The sequence below is a fragment of the Lithobates pipiens genome, unplaced genomic scaffold, assembly GCF_037356315.1.
Source record: "Lithobates pipiens isolate NorthernLeopardFrog02 unplaced genomic scaffold, aLitPip1_a1.2 Scaffold_8, whole genome shotgun sequence".
NCBI lineage: Eukaryota > Metazoa > Chordata > Amphibia > Anura > Ranidae > Lithobates > Lithobates pipiens.
This window is the reverse complement of record NW_027507903.1, coordinates 550732983-550759284: the sequence shown is the minus strand read 5'-3', so window position 1 is coordinate 550759284 and position 26302 is coordinate 550732983. Positions and strand designations below refer to the sequence as shown.

Sequence of the window (26302 nt, the reverse complement as noted above, 5' to 3'; positions counted from 1 at the left end):
AGATGCTACCATTTATGTATTTATTACAGGTACTTATATGGTGCCATACATTTTTGCAGCACTTTACATATACATATTATTGTACATTCACATCAGTCCCTGCCCTCAAGGAGCTCATAATCTGCGGTTCCTAACTCACATTCATACATACACACACTAGGGCCAATTTAGAGAGGAGCCAATTAACCTACCAGCATGTCTCTGGAGTATGTGAGGAAAACAGAGTACCTGCTGCTACATTTCCCGGCTCTAAACCAGTAACCTGAACTCTGGTTGAATGCTGGCAGTGATTTTTTTTTTTTTTTTTTTAATAAGAACTTGATAAGCATTAGTAACTTCTGAATTGCTTTATTAATATTGGGAATTATGCAGACATAAAACACATAACAAGGTCACAAATGACGTCAGCTAGTGGTTCTTAGCTAATGGTATTCATCTTTACTTTTCAAAAAACAAAACAATGATATCTGCTAGGTCAGACAGCCACAAGATAACCCCGCAGTCATTTATTTGTTCACAGCAGTTCTATATACAGTTCTACTGTATATGTGACACTGGGTCAGACTGCCAGGGTCCATAATAAATTGTCAGGACTGGCATGCATTATCTAGCACAGTCTTCTTCAAACATTTTAACATTTAGGAACATTCAAAACAACTTTCTGGCCTCAGGGAACCCCTATTGATAATTACCATATCTACAGCTCACTGTACACTAGTGTGATGGTCAGTGAGAAGAATGCCCCTTACACCATTGGCCAGTGAGTAGAATGCCCTTTACTCCTTTGACCAATGGGAAGAATGCCCTTTACACCATTGACCAGTGGGAAGAATGCCCCTTACAACAGTGGCCATCAACCCTGTACTCAGGGACCACTAACAGGCCAGGTTTTATGCATTACCTTGGGGAGATGCAGACTAGAATAATGCAATCACTGAGTAGCAAATGATATCACCTGTGATGCATTTCAGTTATCTTGCAAACCTGGCCTGTTAGTGGGCCCTGGCGACAGGGTTGATGACCGCTGCCTTACATCATTGACCAGTGGGAAGAATTCCCCTTACACCATTGACCAGTGGGAAGAATTTCCCTTACACCAGGGGTCATCAACCCCCGGTCCCCGGCCCACTACCGGGCCGTGGCCCTTCTGTGGGTGGGCCACGGGTGCAGGCGGCCACAAGAGACATGCTGGGCTACCGGCATGAGAGCACTGGGTGGATGGAAGAAGCGAGCAGGCGGGCAAGCAGAGATGATATCATCTCTCTCCGCCCCCTCTGCATCGCCGCTCTTCCGCCCTCAAAGCCAGTGCTGTCTCAGTGTCGGAGGTGCAGCTGGGAGCAGAGAGATGACATCATCTCATACTGCCTGCCCGCATCACCGCTCTCCTGCGGCTCCTCGGTGTGTGAAAACGTATATATTCCTTGTTCAGTGGCGCAAATTGCCTGCCCCCCCCGGACAGCTAATCAGGAATGTCAAAAGGGTGGAGCCAGAGACTGACAGCCGAAGGAGTCCCGGACCCTCCCTCTGCCAGATGAGACCAGCTGCAGCATGAGGAGAGAGACACCCTGCAACACAGAGATGTGACATCATCAGTGACAGGTGAACTATTTCATTTATTACTGCAATGTAATAATAGAAATAATGCGCTTCAATCACCCCGACACCATATCAAGCATGGTGCCGTGATGATTGAATCACTACCACCAGCCATTGCCCGTGAAAAATCGTGACCGGTCCTTGGCATAATTTTCATCCACACAGCCGGTCCCCGGTGCCAAAAAGGTTGGGGACTACTGCCTTACACCATTGACCAGTGGGAATAATTCCCCTTACACCATTGACCAGTGGGAAGAATTCCCCTTACACCATTGACCAGTGGGAAGAGTTCTCCTTACACCATTGACCAGTGGGAATAATTCCCCTTACACCATTGACCAGTGGGAAGAATTCCCCTTACACCATTGACCAGTGGGAAGAGTTCTCCTTACACCATTGACCAGTGGGAAGAATTTCCCTTACACCATTGACCAGTGGGAAGAATTTCCCTTACACCATTGACCAGTGGGAAGAATTCCCCTTACACCATTGACCAGTGGGAAGAATTCCCCTTACACCATTGACCAGTGAGAAGAATTTCCCTTACACCATTGACCAGTGAGACGAATGCTCTTGACTCCTTTGGCCAGTGGGAAGAAGGCCCCCTTACAGATAGCTGAAAAGAACATTGGTGTCAGTGGTTACTTATCTAAGAGGTTGAAATTGTTAATTGCTCATGGAACCCCTAGCAACTGCCGAAGGAACCCTAGAGCTCCTGGAACCCCGACTTAGAAAGGATGATGTAGCTATTTTCTAGAGAGGGGTGGTGGTTTAATGGTTAGTGTTGTAAATCTAGTCTAGATTAATTTTCCACCAAGAATCCTGGCATGTACTGTATATTGCATTGTATGTTCTCCCTTTGTTTAGGCTTCTTAGGGGATTTTCTAGATGCAATCGGGGAGCAACAGTTATCTCAAACAGCAGAAAAAACATTCTGACTCTTTACCCACCACCTGTCTGCATGACTGCTTTAGTCTGGGCAAACACATGAATTAAAATGGACCATTTTTAGCTGGATATGGTGATTTTTTTTTTTTTTTAAGACCGTGTCTGCTCACTTCAGTTCTCCAAAGAAATCGGCACTATTGGCATCCACCTCTTCCTTAGACATTAATATATATGCATGAATAGGGATGAGCCGAACACCCCCCGGTTCAGTTCGCACCAGAACTTGCGAACGACCCCCGCGTTCGGTACGAACGTTAGAACCCCATTGAAGTCTATGGGACTCGAATGTTCGAATTGGAAAGTGCTAATTTTAACGGCTAATATGCAAGATAGTGTCCTAAAAAGGGTTTGGCGACCTGGCTCCTGCCTCAGGGGACATGGGTCACTGCAAAAAAAAGTTTTAAAAACTACCGTTTTGGCGGGAGCACTGATTTTAATGACGATTAAAGTGAAAAAAAAAGTGAAATATTCCTTTAAATATGGTGCCTGCGGGGTGTCTGTAGTATGCCTGTGAAGTGCCACGTGTTTCCCGTGTTTAGAACAGTCCCTGCACAAAATGACATTAAACGGAAATAACACCATTTAAAACTGCTTGCGGTTTTAATGTTATATCTGGTTCCTGCAATATGGTTGAAAATCATTGAGAAACATGGCATGGGTAGCCCTCCCTGCCCATTACCAGCCTATTTGGGTCTTGTACACATATTAAGGGGAACCCCGTACCCATATTAAAAAAAGGAAATGCGTGTGGCCCCCAGGCCCTATATACTCAGAAAAGCAGTATACAGGCGGTGCAAACAAGACAGGGACTGTGTAGGTTTGTTGTGTTAAGTTGAATCTGTTTGTCATTTTCAACCGGTACATTTTTAAAGTGTAGCTCCAGTCAAAAAAACTATCTTTAAGCTTTTTGGAAAACATAGGGAAGGGTTATCACCCCTGTATAATTTGTTTTGTCGTCCATCTTTTTTCATCTCACTTGCTGCTGTCTCCTTGCGTTTGCAAGTAGGAGATGTTTGTAAGTTGGATGTTTGAAAGTAGGGGCCTGCCCTATATTATAGCGGTATGTACTGGGTACAGAGCACGCAGACAGCACGCACTATCTCCTAACACTACTGACTGCAAGCTCTATTATTAACCACTTGTTAGCCCAATGTTTGCATAAAGTGAAAGATGAAGTTATGCTGAGTAAATAGATATCAAACATGTCCGTGGAATGGCGCCAAACGTCGCTACTTAAAAAATCCCCATAGGCGACGCTTTAAATATTTTTTTACTGGTTACATGTTTTGAGTTTCAGAGGAGGTCTAGGACTAGAATTATTGCTCTCGCTCTAACATTCTCGGCGATACCTCACATGTGTGGCACATGCGAGCACATGGGGACATGGGCGCTTTAATTTTTATTTTATTTTTTTATTGTTCATTTTACTTTATTTATTTTAGTTTGACATTTTTTTTCCCAAAAATATATTTTTGATCACTTTTATTCCTATTACAAGAAATGTAAACATCCCTTGTAATAGGAATATGGGGTGACAGGTCCTCTTTACAGTGAAATCTGGGGGGTCAATATGACCCCACATCTCACCTCTAGGCTGGGAAGCCTGAAATAAAAAATAAAAAAAAGATTCTGGCTTTGATCGTACTGGCGAGTTGGTAGAAGCACCGGAGGGCGGTGAGGGGTGGGGGGCGTCTATGGCTGGGTATTTCAGGGTATCACCGAGTATGGCTGGGTATCTCTGAGTATGGCTGGGTATGGCAATTTATGGCAGGGTATTACAGAGTATTGGTGGGGTATTGGCGGGGTACTACAGAGTAATAGCAGGGTACTGCAGAGTATTGGGGGTACTGCAGAGTAATGGCGGGTACTGCAGAGTATTGGGGGGTACTGCAGAGTAATGGGGGTTACTGCAGAGTAATGGGGGGTACTGCAGAGTAATGGCAGGGTACTGCACTGCAGAGTAATGGCGGGGTACTGCACTGCAGAGTAATGGCGGGGTACTGCAGAGTAATGGCGGGGTACTGCAGAGTATGCACTGGTATTGCAGAGTATTGGCAGGGAATTGAGGGGTTAAATTCGGTGAGCAGCGATGTGGGCACTGCAGATGCAGCCCACATCGCTGCTGACACCGATCTCTTTCCCCTCCGCTGTACCGATCGGTACAGAAAGGGGAGGGAGGAACAGGCGTCATAACATGACGCCGGTTTGTTTCCAAGTGATCACTCCGTCATTTGACGGAGCAATCACGTGGTAAACGGCCGCTATGAGCGGCCGTTTACCGTGATGCGCCGGGTCCTATGGACCCGGCGGTCACGGATGCTCTCGAGTGCGCACACCTCGGGGCACGCGAGAGCAGAATTCTGGGAGGCCGTTAATTAACGGCCTCTCTGAGTTAAACAACCGCCCTGAAGCCGTTAATCGGCAATGGGCAGTTGTTAAGTGGTTAAAGCTAGATCACTAGCTATATAGGTGAGGTGAATATAGTGGTGTATACTGCAGTCAAGGCACAGACAACAACCACTACACAGCAGCAAGATAGGAAATCAGCCAAAAACGATTGGTGTGTACTGTGTTGAAGGTACACAGAACACCCACTGCTTCAGATGCAAAGTAACACACTACAGGAGGCCGCCTTAAAGGCGGCCTTATATAGTGTGGGGCGTGCACTACACAGCCTGAGCTATGATTGGCCACAGGCAGGATGCCTGTGGCCAATCATGGCTCTCCTCGCTGCCGGCGCTGCGATTGGCCAAGCATGCGGGGTCACAGTGCATGCTTGGCCAATCATCGGGCAGCAATGCACTGCGCCAACGCAGTGCATTGTGGTCCGCACGCGCGTCACTCGAATTTTGACGCGAACGGCCAAAACGTTCGGAATTCGCCGAACGCACGAACAGCCAATGTTCGAGTCGAACGTACGTTCGACTCGAACACGAAGCTCATCCCTATGCATGAACTACCTGATTATTCATGTTTGTGCATGCCTCTGGGCAAAAAACCTTTCCTGATGATAGGATTGTACGAGGGGTCTTCAAAAAATTTCCACACTTTTATATTTTTGTTGGAAACGATGAGGGCAGGAGAGGTTGTAATTGGTCGTGTCTGGGAGTGTCATATGACTAGTCTGTCTGGCAGGCTGGCTGACCTTGCAGTTCAGTATTATGCCCCATACACACGATTGCACATTCCAACAACACAATCCATGGGATTTATGTCCGACAGATGTTGGCTCAAACTTGTCTTGCATACACACGGTCACACAATGTTGTCGGAAATTCCGAACATCAAGAACACGGTGACGTACAACACGTACATCGAGCCAAAAAAAATTGAAGTTCAATAGCCAATGCTGCTCTTCTGCTTGATTCCGAGCATGCGTAAAACTTTGTGCGTCGGAATTGTGTACACATTCAAACATTTTCCGTAGGAAAATCTGACCGCGTATACGGCGCATAAGAGTTGTCATTCTGTGGTAAAGATGGCCACGAAAAGTGCAGAAACTTTTTCAAGAACCCTCGTACATGTACATTCAACTGTCAAATGAATGGCCAGCTTTAGGAAGAAGAAGCAAGTCAACTGCTTTCAGAGAAACTCAAAATACAAAAACATTTTTCAAAACTGGTTCACAATCACAAATCAAATGCAAAACACAGATGCCCATGTACATTAACACCATAGGAAAGAACAGATAGGAATGGTTCTGTGTTCTTTACAAAACTGCAAATGTTGGAGTTATTTTGTTTATTACAAGCATATCCCTCCCCGTCTCTACATATCTGTCTGTCTCTACATATCTCTCTCTCCGTCTCTACATATCTCTCTCCCCGTCTCTACATATATCTCTCCATCTCTACATATCTCTCTATCCGTTTCATGTAATAAGAAAAAGGCATTTCACCTTAAAATCTGCATGTATGTATGCACTGTATGTAGGCATGTATGTATGCACTGTATGTGGGCATGTATGTAGGCATGTATGTACTGAATGTAAGCATGCATGTATCTACTGTATGTAGGCATGCATGTATGTACTGTATTTAGGCATGCATGTATGTGCTTGTATATAGCCATGTATGGACTGTATGTAGGCATGTATGTACTGTATTTAGGCATGCATGTATGTGCTGTATGTAGCCATGTATGTATGTACTGTATGTAGGCATGTATGTATGTACTGCATGTATATATGCACTGTATGTAGGCATGTATGTATGGACTGTATATATATATATATATATATATATATATACATACATATATATATATATATATATATATATATATATATATATATATATATATATATATATATATGCACTGTATGTAGACATGCATGTGTAGCAGCAGTTGGGCATTTTTACAACTCATATCTGAAAACAGGAAAGCTGGTATATAAAGCATTCATTTTCTACATACTACAGCCTCAAAGCTGAACATCAGGCAAGCAGACAAACGTACAACTGAGCTTCATATAATGTGTTTTGTCTTACCAATTTGTAATTAGCTTCAGACAATGTTGTGATCCAGGCACCCCTGCCAGACAGCACAGACTCCTGACTTTTCTCTCTTGCAGTTTAAGTGGAACTTGACTCTCTCAATCAACATTGAATTCTTTAATCCTTGTGTTGCTACCTTTAGTAAATAGATAGGAAAGTGCCGTATATCATAGTTACTTGTTTTAAACTTTTTTGTAACATTTCTTGAGTTACTTCCTGGTTTCCAGGCCTTGGCAAATTACATCATACATCCCAGGAGTCTTCAGTTGGGGAGAAGGGCATGCATGCCTGAGCTAAGGACAGATGGATTCCAAGAAGTAAATGCTACATGAATCATCTGCCCTAAAGGCTGGTTCACACCAGATGCAGCCCAGTGCAATTTTATTCTGCATCAAAAAATGCATAAACAGTTTTTCATCTATTCCAATGGCCCTAGTGCACACCAGTGCAGTGCACAAAAGTAGAACATGCTGCATTTTTTCTGTATGGAATCTATCTTGAATGCTGTAAAACATGTGGAAAACACACCAGAACATATATAAGCGCCCCAGAATGCACATGTCTTGAGATGAAGAAAAAAAGAGCATCAGAATGCAAAAAAACTGTGTGTAAACCCGCATGCAGAAACGCATCAGGAATGCAAAAATTGTGGTGTGCACCAACCAGTCTTTACTCAAGATGGCCACATCCAGAATCTCTAGGGGGTGTTTCTCAAAGTGATTTCTCAGCAAAATAAAACGTGGAGACATGGATGGATAGAAACATTTGCTTTGAGTACTAAATATGAGTTATATAGCGTTCTTGGATTGTGGTGCTCAGACGCAGAGTAGTTCTGCTTTAGGTAACACAGCTTGGACAATAAAGGAGCATCTCCACACTGAGGTTATTGTTTTACTCATTCTGCTCTTCTCTCCTCTCAGCAAACTCCTAACTTCTGCTGGGGAGAGAAATACAGAAAGCAAAAAAAAAAAAAAAAAAACACATTTAAAGTACTTACACTTAATGTGATACTAAACGTTTGACTTCTTTAAAATAAAAATAAAAACATGTTATGCTTACCTGCTCTGGGCGGTGGTTTTGCACAGAACAGCCCCGATCCTCTTCTTTTGGGGTCCCCCACCGGCGCTCCAGGCTCCTCTTCTTCATTGGGTGACCCCACGGAAAGCCGCTTTCCATGGGGGCACCTGTGCGGGCTTGCTCCTGAGTCCCGCTGCTGTGTCTATTGAAACAGACAGCGGGACTCACCCCCAGCTCCTGTCACAGCTTTTGATTGACCAATAAGGGGGAAGACAGCAGCTGGAGCTGCTGTGCTTGTGCACATCACTGGATCAGATCAGTCTCAGATAGGAAAAGGGGGAGGAGCTGCAGCACAGAAGGTTTTAGAATGCATTAAGGTGAAAAACGTTAAGACTTTACAACCACTTTAAATATGTAACTAGATCATTTTAAATAGAGTTAGAAGGGGGTGGGGTAGATTTCATTTCAGATGGTTATAGCCTGGACTTATACTTTAAAGTGGTATTAAAACCAAAACCAAAAATTTTATATTCTGCAGATTTCCAATCCCTAAATATGGAATTTTTAAGGCTTTTCCCCCTTTATTTTTACCTGTAGCTGCTGACTTTGAATAAAAGGACACTTACCTGTCCAGGGATCCAGCGCTGGGCTGGTTCTTCACCAGTCTCTGGGTCCCTGGCACAGGTGTAATTACTGCAGGAAGCTGGCTGTGACTCCTTGTGGTTTTGCAGCAGACTTCCCACTGAGTATGCTCCAGCCTGTTGCCCTTTGTCATACCTCCCAACATTTTGAGATGGGAATGAGGGACACCTATCAGCAAATGTATGCAGGCATAGGACACACCCATTGCCACTCCCCCTTAAAGGAGAATTTTACAAAAAAACAAGATTGGTTAAACCCACAAAGTCCTTTTTTTACCACTACTATTCCTCTATATTGGCTTTTGGAATTTACAAATGTAGCAATTTAGAAATCAGTTGAAAAGTTTAGCACTGAGAAACACTTTTTGATAGATAAAAAGTGCATTTTATATACAACTATATACTGCCCCATATATCAGACCAAAATGAGGGACAAATGAGGAGGAATGAGGGACAGAGGGACATTGTTCCAAATCAGGAACAGTCCCTCGAAATCAGGGACAGTTGGGAGCTATGCCTTTGTGAATGGTCCCACAGCTGTGGGCACAAAGGAGGGGGGGGACTTCCTCTCCTTGGATCGCTTAGGTGAGCAGGTACCTATCAAATCTAGGTACCCATTCCACAAATTAATGTTATGTGCCAAATGTGGTAGAGTGGGTTGGACGAGGAAATATAGAAAAGAAGTGAGAATTACTACGCCTGCATTTCAAAGAATCCCCCCCCCCCCCCCACATAAACCTATATTCAGCCAGATCTCTGGAATATTTACAAAAGCTTAATGCATTTCAGGTAATGTGTACTCTAAAGTCTAGGAACCAGAGAATTCACTGCCAATCAATGGAAGAAACAAGATCCACAAACAATATAAGAAGCTGTCAATTCATGAAACTCTACACTGAAATATCAATTGTGGATAAACTATCCCTTTTATCATAGCTGCCAACTGTCCCTGATTTTGAGGGACTGTCCCTGATTTGGAGAAATGTCCCTCATTTGTCCCTCATTTTGGTCTGATCCATATAGTTGTATATAAAATGCACCTTTTTATCCATCAAAAATTGTTTCCCAGTCATAAACCTTTCATCTGATTTCTAAATTGCTGCATTTGTAAATTCCAAAAGCCAATATAAAGGAATAGTAGTGGTTAAAAAAAGCACTTGTGGGTTTAACCAATCTTCTTTTTTTTGTACAATTCTCCTTTAAAGGGGCGTGGCAAGGGGTGTGTCCTATGCTCTGCATACTTTTGCTGATAGGTGTCCCTCATTCCCATCTCAAAAAGTTGGGAGGTATGATTTAATAATAAAACAATCTGATCTTTCACTGAGAATGGAGCATATAATGAAGAACTGCACTTGTGAAGGTAGAATTCTCTCCAACAACTAATACTCTTGGAATGAAACTTCCACTTTGTCTTTTTGGGCCGAAACACATTTAGGCTGGATTCACACCTATGCATTTTTAGTGTTTTTTGCAGATTTAAACTACAGAACGTATTCCATAGGAAACTATGATAAATGGATAAATGCAAAAAATGCAAAAAGCACTAAAAATGCATAGGTGTGAATCAGGCCTTACTTACACAGAAACTATCCAATCACAAGCCAGGATTGATTATGTTTTTTTTTTCGTTGCTGACCCATATACAGTTGTTGAATTAAATGACAGTATATCAAACAGTACCATGGATACTACAGACATTGATATCATTCACAAAGCTAATAGAGCCTAACTTTGGTCATAGACTAATGTTATCAAGGTCTCGCAGTTCTGACAGCGATATAAAGATTGCTTACATAAAGGTCTGGTGTGCATTAGCATGGATGAGTGTCTCTGAATGTTTCCAGTGCAGGTCGCTAATTACAGTTGAACTGTTTGCTGAAAAAAAATGCCATGTTATGCCACTAAGCTACTTTTTATTATTTTGTTTGCATTTTAATCACCATGTTCTACCTTACAGGAGCCCAGGACACAGTCATCACACAGTCATCACCCTGCATGGGGGATGTAGTCAACATTTCAAACACTAATTGGGCGTAATATATATAGAAATAGAACTTCATTGTATGAACATTAAAGTTGTTATAAACCATTACATATACCCACTACAGTGACTGACCTTAGGTGATACAAGATGAAACAAATATGCCTACATACACTATATTGCCAAAAGTATCGGGACACCTGCCTTTACACGCACATGAACTTTAATGGCATCCCAGTCTTGGTCTGTAAGGTTCAATATGGAGTTGGCCCACCTTTTACAGCTATAATAGCTTCAACTCTTCTGGGAAGGCTGTCCACAAGGTTTAGTAGTGTGTCTATGGGTATGTGTGACCATTCTTCCAGAAGTGCATTTGTGAGGTCAGGCACAGGCCACTTTAATTCATCCCAAAGGTGTTTTATTGGGTTGAGGTCAGGACTTTGTGCGGGCCTGTCAAGTTCCTCCACCAAAGTGCAGTTGAAGCTTGCATGCCCATTGTGATATGTACAGTGCCTTGAAAAAGTATTCATACCCCTTGACATTTTCCACATTTTTTCATGTTACAATCAAAAAACGTAAATGTATTTTATTGGGATTTTATGTGATAGACCAACACAAAGGGGCACATAATTGTGAAGTGGAATGGATATGATAAATGGTTTTCAAATTTTTACAAATAAATATCTGAAAAGTGTGGCGTGCATTTGTATTCAGCCCCCTTTACTCTGAGACCCCTAACTAAAATCTAGTTGAACCAATTGCTTTCAGAAGTCACCAAATTAGTAAATAGTGTCCACCAGTGGCGGAAGAATAGGAATGGCTGACGTCGCCATGGCGACCGGGGGCCCCATGTTGCAGGGCCCCCTGTATACCTCGATAGGAGGAGGGAGAAGGGCGGCTGAGACCGAGCTCCCTGATCGTCAGCCAAAATACAATCGGCACTGCAGGGAGCTCGTTCACACTGATTAGACATAAAGTGAAAGCACAGTGTGTGCTCTTTGTCTCCCCCTACAGTGCGGTACCCAGCAGGAAGAGGTAAGTTAAAGCCCTGCCGTTTTTTAAAACGCTATCTATCTATTGTGTGTGTTTAAAAGTGTGTGTGTGTGTGTGTATAAATGTATGTGTGCGCATGCATGTATGTATGCAGGTATGTGTGCATGTATTTATATGTGTGTGCATATGTACATTTATATATATGTGTGTGTGTGTTTACATGTATGTATGCACATTTTATGTATGTGTGTTTAATCCTGACCCCCTATATGTGTACAATTAGAAGTGATTTTTTTTCTTGCTTGTTCCTAGTACCAGCAAAAAAAAAAAAAGATGTTCAGAGGCATTTGACAGCCGGTAAAGAGGCAATATGTTGCCTCTTGACCGTCTGTTTTAACCCCTTAAATGCATCATCGCTATGCTGCAACTGTGTGCAATGCACATAGTTGCGGAGTGGTTGCGGTTCAGCCCCATTCCCCTAGGGGTTTACTTTAAGGGTGCTGTGACTGGAAAAAGATTGAGAAACACTGGCATAGAGGAACCGATCTCTCCATTTTCCTCCTGCAGCCGCTGAATGCCTGCGGGAAGGAGAGGCGGAGAAGCAGGAGGAAATGGAGAAATCGGTTCCTTTATACGCAGCCACCCACTTGCAACCGGGACCTGTTGTTCTGCCACCGGCTCAGAGGAAAGAGCCCTGTCCAGGGGTCAGTGGGGCTCTTTATGGTTTCTTGCATTGGGGGCCCTGAAGGTTCTAGTTACGCCACTGGTGTCCACCTCTGTGTAATTTAATCTCAGTAAAAATACAGCTGTTCTGTGATGCCCACTGAGGTTTGTTAGAGAACCTAAGTGAACAAGCAGCATTGTGAAGGCAAGGAACACACCAGACAGGTCAGGGATGAAGTTGAGGAGAAGTTTGAAGCAGGGTTAGGTTTTAAAAAAAATATACCAAGCTTTGAACATCTTATGGAGCATTGTTCAATCTGCAAACCTACCAAGACCTGGTCCATCCACCTAAACTGACAGGCTGGGCAAGGAGAGCATTAATCAGAGAAGCAGCCAATGGTAACTCTGGAGGAGCTGCAGAGATCCACGGCTCAGTTGGGAGAATGTGTCCACAGGACAACTTCTAGTCGTGCACTCCACAAATCTGCCCTTTATGGAAGAGAGGCAAGAAGAAAGCCATTGTTGAAAGAAAGGCATAAAAAGTCCTGTTTGTAGTATGCGAGAAACACAGCAAACCTGGTCAGATGAGACCAAAATTGAACTTTTTGGACTAAAAGCAAAACGCTATGTGTGGCGGAAAACTAACTCTGCACATCACCCTGAAAACACCACACCCACCGTGAAACATGGTGGTGGCAATATAATGTTGTGGGGATGCTTTTCTTCAGCAGGGACAGGGGACTGGTCAGAGTTGATGTGAAGATGTATGGAGTCAAATACAGGACAATCTTAGAGTCTACAAAAGACTTGAAAACGGTTCACCTTCCAGCAGGACAACGACCCTAAACATAAAGCCAGAGCTACAATGGAATGGTTTAGGTCAAAGCATATTCATGTTTTAGAATGGTCCAGACCTAAATCCAATTGAGAATCTGTGGCAAGACTTGAAAATGACTGTTCACAGGCGCCCTCCATACAGTCTGACAGAGCTTGAGCTATTTTGCAAAGAAGAATGGGCAAAAATGTCCCTCTGTAGATGTGCAAAGCTGGTAGAGACATTGCAGCTGTAATTGCAGCAAAAGGTGATCCTACAATGTATTGACTCAGGGGGGCGCTATACAAATGCACGTCATACTTTTCACATATTTATTTGTAAACATTTTTGAAAACCATTTATCATTTTCATTCCACTTCACAATTATGTGTCACTTTGCTTTGGTCTATCACATAAAATCCCAATAAAACACATTTATGTTTTTGGTTGTAACATGACAAAATGTGCAACATTTCAAGGAGTATGAATACTTTTTCAAGGCACTGTAATGTTTTCTGACACACACACATCAATTTTGAATGTTTTTGTTTAAAATTCAGTCTGAATTTTCATATTTGCAAGCATTTATTTTTTATTTTTTCCAGCTTTTTCTTTTTTTTTTTGTATATTCAAATCAAATCCTTATCACAATTAACAACCTCATTAACAAATATGCATTTAATTGATTTATTTCAGTATGCTGTGAAGACTAGAAAGAAAAATAATTAACTATACCAAACGTACAACATATGCAATGCAAATTATAGAAATGTTCCAACATGTACATTTGCCTCTTTTTCAATCTAACCTCAAGGAAAGCACTTCCAGCTTCAGAGCTGTCAAATCACAATTAGTAGTGACGAGGTATACAGGCAGATCAGGGATTACATGTCCTCTCTGTTCTTCTTGAACAGAGGCGGCTCTAGGTTTTGTGAGGCCCTAGGCAAAACTTAGACATGAGGCCCCACTCGCGCCCATAATGGAAAAAATAATTCAAGCAAGTTATCAGTGGTGGATGACACAATGGAGTCAGGGGTGATTCTGGGCTAGGACAGAAGTATCACCACTACTGGGAGGCTTGACAGGCAGGAGAAAGATCAGGTATATGACAGGAGTCCCACCATTGCTGTGGAAACTTGACAGGCAGGATAGGGATCCTCCTTCTGTCAGCTCCTTTTCCTGTCTGTAGACATCAGAGGTGAGGAGGCAGCCAGCATCTCTCCCCGAGTTCAGATTGCAGTGCGTTGGACACCAAACAGCCCACACAAGCTGAGGGCGGGTGTGCCCACATTAGCGCCACCCTGCTGGGGAATTCACTGGAGCCACTTGGCTCAGCACCAGCAGGATTTAGCCTGGATACACAGGCAAGGTCCTGGCAATGCAGGTAATTTACCAGAGCAGAGAGGATCTCCGGGAGAGAGACGTTCCCCAAAAAGTGATGCTCTGTGTGCGGGTCGGCCAAATTAGGCAGCTGCGAGGCCCCTGTGATAGCGAGGCCTTAGGCCACCGCCTAATTTGCCTAATTAAAGAGCCGCCTCTGTTCTTGAACTAGTGGCAGAGAAGACATCTGGGGACTAAAGGATCATTGATATCTCCATAAAGAGTACCTGTCACATAGGTGGCTTATTACCCACCTAATAGTAACAAATACAAAAAAAAAATAAGGAATAGTAAAAAGGTCAAAAACAGTAAAATCCTGAGATAATGAATACATAAAAGGTGTCACTATGTAACTATGTAACCTATGTAGTACTTTGATTATTTTAGTTTTGCAGCAGAAATATTTCTTAAATCAACACAGTCTTGTATTTATGGTTAACCCGATTGCAAGCTGGTAGTTGAACTGCAGCTACTGTATTGTACTGGAAATCCAAATTTTTTGTACTGAGTTATTGACTATGAGTACTGACCTATGTATCAAACCTATTCATATTCAGACATCCCAACCTGCAAAAACGAATTTCAGGGAGGTGGCAAATTAATTTTATGGAGGTGGCGCCTGCAAACCACTTTTCTTTCACGTTTTCAATATTTTTACACAATGCTTTTGGGGAAGGGGATGGGGGATGGGTGGTATGTGGTAGTGGATGATGTCAGTATTTTTTTTTTCATTTTTAATCATTGATTTTTTTTACAATTTAATTTATTTTTTATTTTTTTCACAATGCTTTTTGGGGGGAGGGGGTTGGGGCAGTGGACAGTGTTGGTAGGGCAGAGGAGAGTGGTGTCAGTAGTTTATTTTATTTTTTTACACTTTTTAATTTTTTTACAATTTTTTTACAATATTTTTGGGGGGGCTTTGGTGAGATGTCGGGTCTAAACAGAACCCTGACATCTCCCCTTTGAGACAGACAAAGGGACTGAGGATACAGGTTCCCCAGTCCCTTTCTCAGGACTAAAGATGAATGAACAGGAGACAGAGGCTCCTGTTCATTCATAAACAAAATTTACTCTGCTCATTCCTGACAGTCCCCCCCCCCCCGCAGCCGGTGGAAGAGGAGAGGAGGGGAGCCGGCTGCGGGAGACGAGGGGGGGAGGAGGACACGGGGGCCGGAGGAGAACACGGGGGCCGGAGGAGAACCCGGGGACTGGAGGAGAACAGGGAGGGGTGGAGAAGAACACGGAGGGGGTTGGGGGAGGAGCACACAGAACAGCTGGGAATGATCGGTGCAGCAGGGAACAGCTCTGAACACTGATCTCCCTGTATAGCTTTTTAGCTGACGGCCACAGGAGGGAGAGAAGGAGAAGCGGCTGTCAGCTAAAAATCAATACAACAGCGCTCAGTGTTAACAGCTGTTCCCCACCTCACCGATCATTCCTGGGAGTTGGTGAGGCGGAAGTGAGAAATGCGGGAGACTCCCGCACCTCGCGGGAGACTTGAGATGTCTGCATATTTAGGGTTCCTGCAACTGGGATAATTAGGAGAAAACTATTCCGTGAAACTATTTGGAATAGTATTAATTATATGAAATATGTTAAAGCAGAACTTAACTCCTAAAGGGGAGGAAGGGAGTTAATTACGCTTTAACATTTTTCCCTCCCCACGCTAAATTGCAAGATTTTTTTTCTATTTTGGCCTAGGCCAGAATGATATCTTCTTGGTCCTGCAGCCTTCTGGGATATTTACAACATCACATCCAGGAGGCTGCAGGATCTGCATACAAAGCAGCCAGGGGGGCAGTGCAGATCGCAGGTCATGGGTGGGTCCGGTGCAAGGCCGTCTTGGATTGGACCTGGGGCTCTCCACCTTCTCTGAAACATACAATAAATAGCAGCTAGGCAGCATATCATAAATGCTTACTGACTGGTTGCTAGAGGTTACAGCACACATTACGACTCACTGATTAGTTGCTAGAGGTTACAGCACATGATTTCTGCTTGTTGATTGGTTGCTAGAGATTACTGTACAGTAATACTGTTCACTGGTTTCTATAGGTCACAGCACATCTTCTCACTGCAGGGGGGCATGATATACATATGAATGCCACCTTTCTTTACATATCAATGCCGCCGGCCTCAGTTATTTACATAAAAATGCTGCCTCTATTTACATATGAATGCTGGTTATTTACATGTAAACACAGGGTCTGCAGGTGAGTCACCTGTACACAACAATAGGGCAGAGCTGGGCAGCATTAGTAGCAGCACTTCACACTGAGATATCGGGACACAGCACAGGACTAAAATCTCAAGGGACAAGGGAATTTAAACTGGAATAGTTGGCAAGTATAAGGCAGCTGCTTTGGGCCCCACATCAATGACAGGGCCCAGGGCAGCTGCCCTTTTGCCCTGCCTTAAAGACAGCCCTGGTCCGGTGCATCATCAGAGTTGACTGCCTGCATCTCAGCACTGCTAATGTCCTGCAGCCTTTTCACCGCCACTTCCTATCTACATACAGAGTAAGCCACTAAAATTCAACTGTGACATCACTTTGGGAGGCCAAAAGAAGAGATGTTTAGTAATATCGTATGCAATATCGATGAGAAATATGCTAAATTATCTTATAAATAAATTATATATGCTAGTGATGTTTAGTGGAAGAGACATTTGCCGCTCTAGTTAGACACCACACCTGTAACATCTTACTATACAAATACACCTCAGTAACAAGGCAATAAATACACTATTCCTGGGTCAGTCCTCTAAGGAGTCCACTTAAACCGCAGATGACAAAGTGCTAATCTGATAGTTACACTGGCAAGCATTTGTATCTTAAGTGGAACGGTTGCTTCTTTGTGCTGTTGCTGAATTACCCATAACTGCAGATTTTCTCTGACATGTGGTGCTATGGAGATGCATTAAAGCTCAGTAACTCTGTGAGTGCCAGAGACATGTTTGCAGAGCTCACTTCGGAGAGAGCACAGTACATAACAGGATTGCTTTAAATGCTTTACTTCTACTTACAATGTGTGCAACTACCTGCTAGATGCAAACATTCTATAATCAGCCTGGAGACAGTACATACAATCAAAGATATAAGAGAGAAGCAACAGCGTCCACAATATGGCACGCTATAGAGGAAACCACCATGTTACCTACAAAGGAGCCTATTCACAAACTTTTACAGGGTAGACTTATGTGGGGTATATACTATTCGTTTTTTTTGGGGGGGGGGGGGGGGGGGGGTTCGTTCAACTCATTTTTCTTCCACTTTACAATTTGTGTTGGTCTATCACATAAAATTAAATAAATTTACGTTTTTGGTTGTAACATGGCAAAATTTGGAAAATTTCAAGAGGTATGAATACTTTTTCAAGGCACTGTATGTGCAATAGTCCTGTTTATACAGGGCTGTGCCAACAGGCTTTTGTATCTATCAAATTTGTTTTGCATCCGCATACAAGTTTATGAGAATGCAAAATCTGCAGGTAAATATGCAGGTCTGAAGCATGTAAACTGCTGGTCAATGCACCTGTAAATTAATTTTGAATAATTTCAGAAGTAACTTAAACAGATGCAAACTGATAACATTGACACAAGCCCAAACCCCATCTACACAGGCACTAATAACTGTTTTACATACTATTCAACTGTGTAACATTATCACAACCTCTGAGAAGGCCACCTGTACTATTGCAAATTCCCACTTGTCCCACTCACTTACACTGCCAACATCAATTTGTCCCACTGTCTTCTCCAAAGCATTTGCTGGAACGTGTACAAGCTCATGCAAGCTGTGTTTCCATACTGCCTGTGCTATCTGCTTAGGCTTACATTCTTCAATGATCCACATACAGTAGGAGATGCCATGGTATACTTAACATGGTCTGCCATGGTGTACTTAACATCATTTATTTAACACAGAAAATTGTATAAATTATTATTATCACTTACATTACATACTCTATGTAAGAAAGGGCTTATACTAAGGATTGTGATATTCATGCCTATTAGACCTTTATTGCCCAATATATGACATTTAAATAGATTTGGATAAGGGTTTGGCTATCTAATGGACAAGAGTAGCACATAAAGGTAAATTCATTTTTGGTAACATTTCCAATCAAACCTGCATTGTTTCCTTTTGTCATTGACAGGAATAATTGCAGCACCATGAATCAATCCCTTTATATGTGCACACAATACTGATAGATTTGTAGATATGTACTATATGATGCCTGAAAAAGAGACTTGAACTCTTGTGCCATCTAACTAAATTTTCTGGTTCAGTTGATGTGTAGCATGGTTTAACATTCTGCCACTTTGTATACAACTGTTACCAAGAAAAAAAGGTCTTCAAGTGATCAGAGATTTCATACAGACAGGGGCGGACTGACCATTCGGGCACTCGGGCACTGCCTGAGGGCCCCATGCCACTAAGGGGCCCCATCAGGGTTGCCAGCCTCAATAAAACCAGGGACAGTATGTAAAAATCTGTGTTTTTTTAAAAATCCCAAGATTATAGCTGCCCCGCCTCTCCAGTACCTTTTCAGTGTGTGTATGTGTATTCTGTGTGTGTATATTGTGTGTCTGTGTGTTTATACTGTATGTGTGTGTGTGTGTGTGTATACTGTGTGGCCCCATATTGCCTGGGGGCCCCATAATCTCCTATTGCCCCCGGGCCCCATAATCTCCTATTGCCCCTGGGCACCATAATCTTTTCCTATTGCCCGGGGGCCCCATGAGTTCTCAGTCCGCCCCTGCATACAGAAGATTTGTGACGATTATTACTTGATATCTTAATATCTCTCTCTCTCTCTTTTTTAATTTCTAGATAACGTTATGGATTTAGGCCTGGCTAATGACAAAAGCTCCCAGGATCTCTCATATACAGGTACATTCCAGCCAGGTAATAAGACTGTCACCTACCTGGGAAAATTCTCTTTTGACTCTCCCTCCAACTGGTGCCAAGAAAATATAATAAGCTTGATGAGCGCTGGCATCCTTGGTGTGCCAACATCCCAAGCCACCGGTGCAGGTGGGGGAGGAAGTAGTGGAGGGAATGGAGGCATCATGGGTCAAACGCAAAGTGATGTGGAGTCAATGTTCCACAGTCTTCCACCTTATTCTAGTTGTGGGGACCTCTATCATGATCAGGTGGGCTTTCAAGGAGGCGGTATGACCCCCTACTCCTCCCAAGAGTACTCATCTACCAAACAGAGCTTAGACTCTACTGTTTTTCCCATGATACCAGACTACAACTTATTTCACCACAACACTGAGATACCCACAGTAGATCAAAAGCCTTTCCAAAACATGGAGGCCATGCGGGTTAATCCACCACCTATCACTCCACTGGAAACCATCAAAGCATTCAAAGAGAAGCAAGTCTTGCCAAACTTTGGGGGCATGAGCCATCAACCCCCACTTACTCTTAAACCAATCCGCCCAAGGAAATACCCTAACCGTCCTAGCAAGACCCCACTCCATGAGAGGCCCCACGCTTGTCCAGCTGAGGGCTGTGATAGGCGCTTCTCACGTTCAGATGAGCTGACTCGCCACCTGCGTATTCACACTGGACACAAGCCCTTTCAATGTCGTATATGCATGCGGAGCTTTAGCCGTTCTGACCACTTAACTACCCACATCCGTACTCACACAGGAGAGAAGCCCTTCGCTTGTGACTTCTGTGGACGCAAGTTTGCACGCAGCGATGAGAGAAAACGGCACGCCAAGATACACCTTAAACAGAAGGACAAGAAAGGGGTTGAAAAAGCAGGCTGCTCACCGTCAGTTTCTGGGGCACCAGCTGTTACCACATGTGCCTGAGTTTTTATCTGGATGGACTTTATTCAAGGGGCTGGAGGAGAATGCTATATGTATTGTACCTACAATCTTTTGAAATGTTGCTCTGCAGATCATTACTCTTTGTTCTAATTATTATTCAACTAAAGGAGACCTGCAATGTATGTCTCCCCTAACATGTTTACTTCCCATGATCTGCAGAGCTCAACGTAACTTCCTAGCTAAGTTTCACACACACAGCGCTACTGCTCCTTCTTCAGGTTCCATTTTGAAGCATTAATTCATTACACTCCTGCTGAACACCTTCAGCTACTAGTAACATTCTAGGTATTTCATTCTTGAAAACCTTTCTCTAAAGCTGGCCACATATGTTATGATCCAAATGCTCAGTAAATTAAATATCAAAGAAGAAAGTGCAGTTTTAAGTGTTAAAAACACAAAAATGTAATTAAATCTAATCTAAGAAAAGTTTTAATGACATGTGTAGGGACAATGGAAGATAACTATCACCAATTAGGAACAAGAACGCGTGGCCAGCTTTACAGCACCGTTTTACCCGCAGATCATCTCTTTGCTTCCCTCCACTTAAACCACATGACTTGTACAGCCTCAATCTACACTCCTAATTGTAATTTATGTGCTAGAATGATGCAAAATTGGGGACACATGGGTCTCAGGGTACTTGGATCTGGCCAAGGCAAGTCCTTAAATTTTGAGGCAGGGACACAATTTGCTGCTATGGCAAGATATTCTTCTGCTGCTATGTCCAAATGTTGAACCCTCATGTGCCTGTTGTCCATCTTCTGTCCCTTTCCTCCTTCTGCAGTCGTCATCCACATAGTATCACATCTATCTTCACACATTCAGTTCTTTGTAAGGTTTTTCTTATTCTCTTGCTTTTCCATCCCCCTCCTCTCAGTCTTTTTTCCTCCCGTACATGCCCCCCCCCCCCCCCATTTCTTTTCAGCGTCTGTCACACAGTTTTATTAGGGGAAAAAAAAAACAACTACAGCTTGAGTCAGTGTGTGTGTGTGAAAATGTGTGCGCATGATTACATACGGCCAGGTTTCATTGTCCTAAACCCAGGCTGATCGCGATGAAAGAATATCAGGTCTATATAGAATTTTTTTTTCTTTCTTTAAACCAAAGAACTAGCCAATCCTGCTGCAACTGGGCTGCAATTTATGGAAACATGCTCAGCCCTGTGAGTGTGAAGTATAATTGGGGGTCCAATCAATTAAAGATTTGACTTGAATTCCCAGGACACAGCACTCCGAGCCAACTTTCTCAGAGCATGTGTTCCATTCCTATTTTTTTCTTCCCTTATGTCGGTCTATTTTTTGCATTCCGATTTCTCTTCTTAAGTGAGGAAGGGACGTTTAAAGCATTTTTAAAGATTCACACCCAGGCATTTATAAACAAGGCCACATAGGCACTGGCACTTTTGTTTGGATAGGCTCCAAATACGATATTATGTGTATCAGCTCTGTAAAAAAAAAAAGAAAAAAAAAGATAAGAAATAAGGGCACGCTATGTTCTGAAATCCTTATGTACAGCAAGAAAATTGAAGAAGCAGATCTGAGAACTAGCCAACAGTTATATTGAAAAATAAAATGTGCAGGAAAAGTTCATTCATGACACAAACGTATAAATACATCCTTAAAGCGGAACTAAAACCATTGACTTAGGCTGCATTCACACCTGAGTGTAGCGATTTCAAGCGTTTTTTGCGGCGTTTTTTACCGCGATTCGCTGCGTTTTTCCCCACGTTTTTTACTGCGATTTGCCGCGATTTTGTGCAGGGCAAAAGGTCACCAATGTTAAAAGAAGAAAACCGCCCAAATCTGCTCAATTCGAGCGACAAAAAAGGGTCCGGAACTTGTTTGAGCTTCAGGCGTTCGGCTTCAGGCGACATGTAGTGGAGATGTGAACCATCTCCATTGAGAATAATAGAATTTTTTCCCCTCTAGCATTTTGTAGCTTCAGGCTTCAAGCTACAAAACGCTCAGGTGTGAATGGGGTCTTAAAGCGGAGCTCCAGCCCCCCACCAAAAGAATTTAAGTAAGCAGCTACAAATACTGTAGCTGCTGGCTTTTAATATTAGGACAGCTTCCCCTTTTGGGTGGAGCTCAGCTTAACAGTTAAAAAAAAACAGTTACGTGCCCGGAATGTAACTGCTGCATTGTCACATTACTTGTGCTCTCAACCAAACTGTTAAACCATCAAATGACAGGTGTCATAACGGATCACATGTGCAGCATCATGGCAGTTGAAGATCAAACAGAAGCTAAGATGGCAGCTTCCTTGGCTGAAAACGATAGGAGGTTTTAGTTCCACTTTACAGTAACTCCACCTGACCTTTTTTAGCTTATCCTGGTTGCTGTAAAAACAAGTTCACATGCTGGCTATCCATGTGATCCTGGTGCTCCTTAGCTATAGCCCTGTGATATTTTAATTCTATAACCTTGTGGAAGGGACTAGCTAGACAAACTTTAGTGCTAGGAAATCTCTTTAAGAGATCTAAATCTATCTAATATATTTAAGAAACCAATGCATCATTCAGTACCCCCTGAGAATTAAAATATCAGAAAGTTGATTTTAAGGAGTTCCTATATTGGACCGCTTTAGACCCCATCTTTATATAGAAACCAGTAAACTTTAGGTGTCTGTTACCAATTGACTGGATTGAGAATGTTTACCTTTGCGTATGAGCACTTTACAACTCTTATGCCCTGTACACACGATCGGACATTCCGACAACAAAATCCCATGTTTTTTTTTTCGACGGATGTTGGCTCAAACTTGTCTTGCATACACACGGTCACATAAAGTTGGACGGAAATTCCGAACGTCAAGAACACAGTGACGTACAACACATACGACGAGCCAAGAAAAATGAAGTTCAATAGGCAGTGCTGCTCTTCTGCTGTATTCTGAGCATGCGTGGCATTTTGTGCGTCGGAATTGTGTACACACGATCGGAATTTACACGAACGGATTTTGTTGTCGGAAAATTTGAGAACCAGATCTCAAATTTTGTGCAACGGAAATTCCGATGGAAACTGTCCAATGGGGCCTACACACAGACGGAATTTCTGTCAACAAGCGCCAATCGCACATTTTCCATCAGAAAGTCCAACCGTGTGTACAGGGCATAAGAGACACTGCCTGCAAATTTATCTCTGTAAAGGTCAAATGGCAAGGGCATACAAACATGCATGTCTATGGATGGTCTTAACTGTGAAAACGTAATATTATTTAGACCACATTCAGTGGAAAAAATAGAGCTCTTGGTGCTTACCAACAAACTCCAAAGATTATATATTATGCATACTTAAATTGGGCCAACTTGGCACAAAGTTGGTTATCAATATGTAATACCCAATCTGCCTTTGTGGAAGCTGTAAATCACTATAGTAGCCCAAGCTACTACAGTGATGGGCGAAAAAAAAATTCCAGGTGCTGTGCTGAGCGGTTACCCTTTTGCATAGTACCCACAGGGGATCACTCGCTTGCCACAGCCACCATTCAACTTGGATTTTTCTCAATGAATGCAAATAAATGCAATCCTCTGTGGTTACTATGCAGAAGGGCAGCACTCAGCATGGCACCCGGAAGACCAGAAGACTGCTGCTATTACTGTAATAGCTCAGTTTACCTAAGTGATTTACAGAGGACATTCTGGTATCATATATGCTTATATACACTGTGTCAAGCTGGCAAAATGTGTAAGTATGAAAAATCTATATTATCCCTAGTTCAGCTTTAATAAATATTTAGTATTAAAGTGGTAAAATGCAATTTTCATTCTAAAGGCCCATACACATGATCAGACTTTTTGACAACAAACATGCAAATTAGCTGTTTTGGAGCAACATCCGACTGTGTGTACGCTCCATCGGACAAACTTTTTTGGTTTTCATCGGACTTTTGTTGGCTGTGCGAACGGACAAACTTTCTGGCAACAAAAGTCCAATGGAGCAAAGTCTGATCGTGTGTACAGAAAACCATAGGACTTTTGTACAAAGTGCAAACAGGCATGCTCAGAACCAATGCAAAAGATCAGACAACAATACAGAAGTTGACCAAAGGTGGCGGTAAAGAGCTGAAAAACCATGTGATTTGGTGAAAGTTGTCTGAAAAAGTCCTGCTGTGTGTATGCATTACAAGTTCAGGGCCGACGCCCTTTGTACAAAAATCCAAGGGAAAGTTTGTACAAAGTCCTATTGTGTGTATGAGGCTTTACAGTAAAAAACGTTTCTTAAGAGTTCATTAAGGGACACAACATTCAGAGACTATTGGGGTATACTGCCACCTACAGGAGGATTGGGACACTGGTAACAAAAAACAATGACCAGTCTAATATAACCCCTCCCATTCCCAGCATGCCTCAGATTGTAGAAAAGCAGTAATAGGGGTAAGATCACAAAAGACAGACGGGTAGGACCTGTGTCTCTAAATAATCTCCAAAAAATAGATTTTACGGTAAGTACAAAAATCCTGTTTTCTTTTCTAGTTTGATAAGGGACAAAGAATTTTAGGGATGATTGGGCCAACTAAAAGGTAGGGCAACAGTAACAAAACAATAACAGGCCCACATAACAAAAAATAGTTCTGGGGCAGCCTCCAGCTTAAAGATCTCCCTTAAAGTGATATAAAGCCTGGAATTTTTTAACCTAAAATTAAAAAAGATGTTATACTTACCTGCTCTGTACAAGGATATTGCACAGCTGTTTTTCTCCTGAGTGTGCCACCATAGCAAGCCATGTGCTTTGGGGCACACATGCTGGTGCTCCCAACCTAGGCTGTGTGCATCTATAGATACACATAGTGCGGCACAGCCATGCCCCCCACCCCCCTCACTGGATTTGATTGACAGCTGCAGGAGTCCATGGCTCTCACTGCTATCAGTTTGTCCTCTGAGAGCTGAAAGAAAGACCAGCGCTGCTGCAGATGAGCCCAATGTTGGATTGAGAATCGAGAAAACACTTAGGTAAGGTATTTCTAGAAAGGGGCTAATAAACAGCAAGTTTTGATTTCAGAACTTTAAGTAATTTATGACTGAAGTTGGCATCAGATGAGGCCTGAACATCCACTAGGGACCAGGTAGCAGCCTTGAAAATAAGGGAAGCAGCTGCTCGGTTCCAAAAAGCTCAAAAACCCGCTGTGTTTGCGTATGGAGCTCCGCTCCATAGACACACGGCTCAGGAGTGAGCAGACACTATGTGCCTCCATAGCAAACGGCTTGCTATGGGGACACACGAAGAAGTGGAGGAGGCAAGCTCGCCAGCGAGGGACCTGAGGAGAGGAGGATCTGGCCGATCAATGTAGAGAGGAGGTGTGTTTAACATGTTTGCTATTTTAATTAAAATTACAATTTTGACTTTAGTAATACTTTAAGCTTGGATGATGAGCTGGTTCCCCTTTACAAAGAGTGTAGCTGCGCTGACTCTAAAAAGTGATATATACCTTACCACGTGAACAATTTTATCTGTGATTCATGAAAAAATGACTAATAAATTCATGAATCAAAACTCAAAATAATGAGAAATGAAAAACGGCTAGAATGAAAAATAATGTGTTAACAATAGTCCCAATAGTCTTCTTCACAAACTGCTTACCCGAATCCCATGTTCACAAATTCACATCCATGACTTGAAAAACTTTACACCAATTCATAAAGCCCCACCACCATCCAAAATGGACACTCACCAGAACCAAGGAAAAATAGTGCCTTTGATTTATACTGGGTTAACCACTCCATTCTTATAGGTATATCTGAGATTCCCCAAATTGGTTGTCACTGGTTACTCCTTACACCTCCACATTAGTCTTGGTATCTCATAAAAACCAGACATCCATCAATGCGCAACATATTTTTAAAATGTATTAAATCAATAGAGTAAAAATATAGTATATACACTCACGAGCTCGGTGCCTTTAGAACGGCACTGAGTCTTTCCAGCAG

The 26302-nt window shown here is 42.7% G+C and overlaps 1 protein-coding gene across 1 annotated transcript in view; it reads left to right on the top strand.

Annotated features, from left to right (window-relative positions):
- EGR3 (early growth response 3) overlaps positions 1-25781 on the top strand; it is a 31781-nt gene extending 6000 nt beyond the window's left edge. The window contains exon 2 of the mRNA XM_077469860.1: positions 19364-25781. Within this exon, the coding sequence (XP_077325986.1) occupies positions 19364-20358 (995 nt within the window). The 3' untranslated portion in view covers positions 20359-25781. The remainder of the gene's footprint in view (positions 1-19363) is intronic.
- The last annotated feature ends 521 nt before the right edge of the window (positions 25782-26302 follow it).